The sequence below is a fragment of the Alligator sinensis genome, unplaced genomic scaffold (assembly GCF_000455745.1).
Source record: "Alligator sinensis unplaced genomic scaffold, ASM45574v1 scaffold553_1, whole genome shotgun sequence".
NCBI lineage: Eukaryota > Metazoa > Chordata > Crocodylia > Alligatoridae > Alligator > Alligator sinensis.
In genome coordinates, this window is record NW_005842389.1 from 40,780 (window position 1) to 46,717 (window position 5,938).

The following is a 5,938-nucleotide window of genomic DNA, read 5'->3' on the forward strand; positions in this document are numbered from 1 at the left end:
GGGAGTGAGGGGCACTGGGGGTCTCAGATGCCTTTCCCTTCTCTGTGCAGAGCGCAGGGGGGGCCAATGGGCCCCACCTGTTTGTGAAGACAGCAGCACCGGGGGTGGAGCTGGGGGGGCTGCGCCGGGGGGGACTTTACGGGGTGCAGGTTCGGGCCCGATCGGAGGCCGGATATGGCGACTTCGGAGCCGAGACCCCCCTGGCCACACCTGGCACTGGTGAGTAACCCCCCTCGCAGCTCTGCCAGTGCCCCTTACTCCTGACACAGCCCCTGCCCCCTTCCCACTGACGCTGTCTTCCCCCCCTGCAGACCCCCCCAGGCAGGCAGAGCCCCTGGGTGCCATCGCAGGGGCGGCGGCTGTGGGGGGGCTCCTAGTCGTGGCCGTGGTCGTGGTGGCTGTCATCTGTGTCAGGTACCCCCCACACACCCCTGGGGCAGGAGGGAGTGGCTGGGGGACAGTTATGGGTGGTGGGGTTAGGGATGGGGCTGAGTGGAGGCTCCACCCCCTCCTAGGCGTCATGGCTCTGGGGGTCGTGACCCTGAGGACTCGGACAAGCCAGGGCAACTGCTCATTGGACAGGGTGAGTGATGCCGTGTGGCTTGGTGCGGCCCGTGGCCTGCTGTTTGTGGGCGGGGCCTGAGTCCAGCGCAGGGGTTGGTTGTGCCGGGGTGGGGGCGTGTTATGAGTTCAGGGGACATGGTCTATGCTGGGAGTAGTGGGTCTGATCCCTACCCTGTGGGGGCATGGCTATGCTGCTGGGGGTGGGGCCTGGGCCAGGGGGCGGGGCCTGGGTCTGAGCCCGACCCGCTGCAGGCACCAAGGTCTACATCGACCCATTCACCTACGAGGACCCGAGTGTAGCCGTGCGCGCCTTTGCCAAAGAGATAGATGTGGCCTGCGTCAAGATCGAGGAAGTCATCGGCGCTGGTGAGCCCTGACCCCTGACCCGCCCTCCTGCTCCTGTCTCGGTCTCTGACCTGCTTGGAACCCTGATGTCTCCCCACCCCCCGTACCCAGGGTTGTCACCCTGATCTCTGAGCTTGCTTTCCCCAACACCCCTCATGACCTCTGATCCCTTGACCTATCCTCCCAGGCACCCTGAACATCACCCCTGCCCCCTTACCTTGTTCTCCCAGGAATCCTGAATCACCCTTCCCAACCCCTGGCCCCTGGACCTATCCCCCACAAACCCTGAACCACCCCTTTGATGTCTGACCCCTGGCCCCCCAGGCACCCACCCCCTGCCTCCTCAACCTGTCCCCAGCCCCACCCCCCAGCCCCATGATGACCTTTGCCCTGGCCACAGGTGAGTTTGGCGAGGTGTGCCGGGGTCGGCTGCGGGCGCCAGGCCGGCGTGAGACACGTGTGGCCATCAAGACGCTGAAGGGCGGCTACACAGAGCGGCAGCGCCGTGACTTCCTGGCTGAGGCCTCCATCATGGGGCAGTTCGAGCACCCCAACATCATCCGGCTGGAGGGCGTCGTGACGGCCAGTGCGCCCGCCATGATCCTCACTGAGTTCATGGAGCATGGCGCCCTCGACGCCTTCCTGCGGGTACGGTGCTGCGGGGCTGCACCAGAGCTGGGCGCAGCTGGGGGTGTTAGGCTCAGCTGGAAGTCACCCTAGAGCTGGGTGCAACCTGGGGGCGTTACGCTCACCTGTGACCAGAGACGATCTGAGCAGGGCCCAGGGCAAATCAGCCTGTGTGGGGCCCATCCCCGGATGCGAGGAAGCCTGTGACAGATTCAGCAGCAGGGCAGGGTGGTGAGCGGCCGGACGTCCCAGATTCAGCGTTGGATTTGGGGGGGAGGGGTGCCAAGCAACTGGACGTAAAGAAAACTGGCAGCAGCACAGAGTTGCGGTGGCTCCCCAAAGCGCAGGGCCCAAAGCGATCACCTCCCACTAGGGATGGCCCTGGCTGTGACTCACCCCAGAGTTGGGTGCATCTGGGGGTGTTACACTTAGCTGTGATCTTCCCTAGAGCTGGGTGCAGCCTGGGAGCTGCTATAGCCAGACCCTCCTCCGAGCTGGGTGCACCTGGGGGCATTACCCTCAACCATGAGTCACCCCAGAGCTGGGTGCAGCCTGGAAGCATTATGCTTAGGTGCCCCTCAGAGCTAGGTGCAGCCTGTGGGGTGTTATACTCAATTGTGACCCACCCCAGAACTGGGCTCATCTGGGGGTGTTGTTACACTTAGCTGTGATTTACCCCAAAACTGGGAGCATCCTGGGGGCTATTATAGCCAGACCCACCCCAGAGCTGAGTGTAGCCTGGGGGTGTTACAGTCAGCTGGGTCCTCCCCAGAGCTGGGGGCTGTTATACTGAGTCATGTTCCACCCCTCAGCTGGGCACATCTAGGGGTTGTTACACTCAGTGGGTTGCCCCCAGAGCTGGGTGCATCCTGGGGGCTGCTATGCTCAGCTACACTCACCACAGAGTTGGGCACATCCTGGAAAGGGCACATCCTGGAGACGTTATGCTCAGCCTTGAGTCACCCCAGACCCAGGGGCTGTTACACTCGGCCATGGCCCACCCCAGAGCTGGGCGCAGTTATCCTCAGTCACATCTCACACCCGAGCTGGGCGCATCCTGGGGCTGTTACACTCAGCCATGACCTACCCTAAGCCAGCTGCATCTGGAGGGCTGTTGCCCTCAGCCCTGCACCCCCCCCCCCAAGCTGGGTGCACCCCCAACACCAGGATTAACCCCTCTGTACCCACAGGGCAATGCAGGGCGGTTCCGCCCGCTACAGCTGGTGGGGATGCTGCGTGGCATCGGGGCCGGCATGTGCTACCTGGCCGAGACTGGCTATGTGCACCGGGACCTGGCAGCACGCAACGTGCTGCTCAGCGCCCAGCTGGTCTGCAAGGTCAGCGACTTTGGACTCAGCCGCTTCCTGGAGGACGACAGCTCGGCTGACCCCACATACACCAGCACCCTGGTGAGCCTCCGCCCTAGACACCTGGGCTCTTCTCCCCCCGCCAAGCCAGGAGACCTGGGTTCTCTGGAGTCAGTGGGCTAAAACGGGGTGGGGGAGCAGTTCTGGGAGTCTGGACACCTGGGCTCTCCGGGAGGGGAGAGGATGGTGGGTGAAAGCAAGGGGGGCTGGGAGCCCGGATTTCAGGGTCCTCCCTGACCACCCCCTCACCCCCCCCGTTCCCCCCAGGGAGGCAAGATCCCGATCCGGTGGACAGCACCCGAGGCCATCGCTTTCCGCAAGTTCACGTCGGCAAGTGATGTTTGGAGCTACGGGATCGTCATGTGGGAGGTGATGTCATACGGGGAGCGCCCCTACTGGGACATGTCCAACCAGGATGTGAGTAACCCCCGACCCCGCCAGAGCTGCACACATCCGGGCCTGTTACACCCAGCCTAACCCCCCAGAGCTGCGTGCATCCGGACCCCATTACACCCAGCCCGGCCCCCTAGAGCTGGGTGCACTGGGCCCCGTCCCACCCTGCTGCCCACCCCCCGCAGGTGATCAATGCAGTCGAGCAGGATCACCGCCTGCCACCGCCACCCGCCTGCCCCGCAGCACTGCACCGCCTAATGCTGGACTGCTGGCAGCGCGAGCGCAGCACCCGGCCCCGCTTCGCCCACCTGGTCCGCGCCCTCGACAAGCTGATGCGGCACCCGGCCGCCCTGCGCGTCACCACCCCCGAGGGCCCTGCGTGAGTCCAGGCGCCTGGGTCATCTGTGCTGGGGGGGCCCAGACACCTGGGTTCTCGGGGAGGACTTGGGCTGGGCCTGGGGTCTGTATCTCACTCCCCCACACTGACCCTCTCCCCATCCTTTCCCCTCAGCTCATCCCAGCCCCTCCTGGAGCAGCGCAGCCCCCCCGCCCCTGCCCCAGGCCCCGGCTCAGTGGGCGAGTGGCTGCGGGCGCTGGGGCTCGGGCGCTATGAGGACGACTTTGCCCGTGGTGGCCTACGGTCCCTGGAGATGGTGGCCCAGGCGTCGGCCCAGTGCGTGGGGCAGGGCTGTGGGTCGGGAGTGAAGGGCATGGGAGGGCAGGGGCTGCGGGTGGAAGTGAGGGGCACTGGGGGTCCCTCTATCCCCCCCTGACCTCTCTCCCCACCCCCAGGGACCTGGTGCGGGTCGGGGTGACCCTGCCTGGGCACCAGAAGAAGATCCTGTCCAGTGCCCAGAGCTTGCAGGGCCAGGCCAAGTCAGATCCAGCCGGGGAGTCCATGGCGGGGGGCTTCTGACCCCCCCCCCCAAAATCCCTGTTGCCCCCCTCCAAAATGGTTGCCACCTGAGGGAAACCATGATGGATGCCCTTCTTTCAACTGCCAAGATGGCCAGTCTCCAATGGGACCCAAGATGGCTGCCCTCCCCTTCACCAGTCGCAGAGGGACATTGAAGATGGCTTTTGGGTGATCTTTTCAAGATGAGCGCTAGTTGAAGGGGACGTCCACTATGGCCGCACCATCATCAACTACCAAGATGGCCGCCTGCATGGCTGGGTCTGCCACTCCGCATCCGCTGTTTGGCCCCCCCATCCAATTGGGGCCAGCCAAGATGGCTGCCATGGGGGGGTGAAGGCCCCCTAGATGGCTGCTCAGATGGGGTCCAAGATGGCCGCCCTTATCCCATCTCCAAAGATGGCCGCTGTGTGCTCGGGCCTTCCCATTGCCACCATGGTGCTGGACTCCACTGGGAACACCAAGGTGGCTGCCCTCTTCCTGTTGCCTTGTGGGGGTTCCCCCCCCACACACACATACACCAGAAGCCTTATTGGCCCCCACCCTGGTTGGGGGTGGGCAGTGATGTCACCTGGTCAGTCATCAGTGATGTTAGCTACTTGAAACCTGGGGCAGGAGCCTTATTATTATGGACCTAAGACTCCACCCCCTGCCTTAAAGCCAAAGAGTGACCTCGTGGCAGTGAGGTCATCGCTGCTCTGTGATGTGACACGCGTGGAACACCCAGGTATGATGTCTTGCGATCCCCTCGGGGCACCGGATGATGTCACCGGGGGAGGGGACCTGTGATGTCATCCCCCGTTCATGCCAATGATGTCATAAGCGCTGGGCTGGGACATAAAGACACTGCCACTCCTGCGTATGGTGTCATCACTCCTGACATCAGCAGGAGAACACCAGCATGCTGCAGTGATGTCACAAGAGCCGCCCCTATGCGGGGTGCTGGGCAATGATGTCATCAGGCACTGACCTCATCCCTAGCTGTGACATCATTGCCTGGGTAACCCAGGAACTCTGGCTCTCTAGAGACAATGAGGTCATCACTGGGGGGTGGCCCTGCCGTGCCAACCCCCCCTGGGGTGTGATATCATGGTTGCAGTCTAATGATGTCATCACAGAGCAGCACCTTTTAAGCCTTCATATTGAAGGCGAGTTACATTCTTTGTTGAAATAATCAGTGTTTTGTGGGTTGTCCCGTTTCCTCTGTATCGGAGGGGGGGACATGGGGACCCCCACCCCCTGGTGCCCCTCACTCCCGCCCCTTCAGCCCTGCCTGTGCCCCTCACTCCTGACCCCAGCCACAGCCCCCCTGCCTCCCAAACCGCCCCTATGGGGCACCCCAGGGAAAGGGGGTGGGGGCAGGGGTGAGGCCTGCTGGAGCCCCTCCCCCACCCTGTTTGCTGGGAAGTCTCCTGTTTTCTGTTAAATTATAAAAACGCCTTTTTTTGTATACTAAAATAACCAGGAATGAACGAGGGGCTGGGCTGGGTTCTGCCGGAGCTGCGAGGCTGGTTGAGGCCGGCCCTTTATTGGTATAAATTAAGGCAAAATCCCGCGATTTGGGGCCACCCCCCATCCATGGGGGCCGGGGGCGGGTGTCTTCTGGGCCCCGCCCGCACTCCAGGGTGGGGCGGTTGGGGCCGCGTCCAGCAGGGGGCGTGTCCTTCAGTCCCTGGGGTGGGGCTTCGTCTTGGGGGCGTGTCCTTCAGCCACCAGGGGCGGGGCTTCG

General features: G+C 63.5%; 1 protein-coding gene across 1 annotated transcript in view; it reads left to right on the forward strand.

The window, feature by feature from the left end:
- Positions 1 to 5,932, forward strand: part of EPHB4 (EPH receptor B4) — a 12,502-nt gene extending 6,570 nt beyond the window's left edge. Inside the window, 10 exon segments of the mRNA XM_025211083.1 lie at positions 6 to 219; positions 312 to 414; positions 516 to 583; positions 817 to 930; positions 1,310 to 1,557; positions 2,727 to 2,945; positions 3,171 to 3,320; positions 3,482 to 3,675; positions 3,808 to 3,969; positions 4,089 to 5,932. Coding sequence (XP_025066868.1) covers positions 6 to 219; positions 312 to 414; positions 516 to 583; positions 817 to 930; positions 1,310 to 1,557; positions 2,727 to 2,945; positions 3,171 to 3,320; positions 3,482 to 3,675; positions 3,808 to 3,969; positions 4,089 to 4,212 — 1,596 coding nt within the window. The 3' untranslated portion in view covers positions 4,213 to 5,932.
- The last annotated feature ends 6 nt before the right edge of the window (positions 5,933 to 5,938 follow it).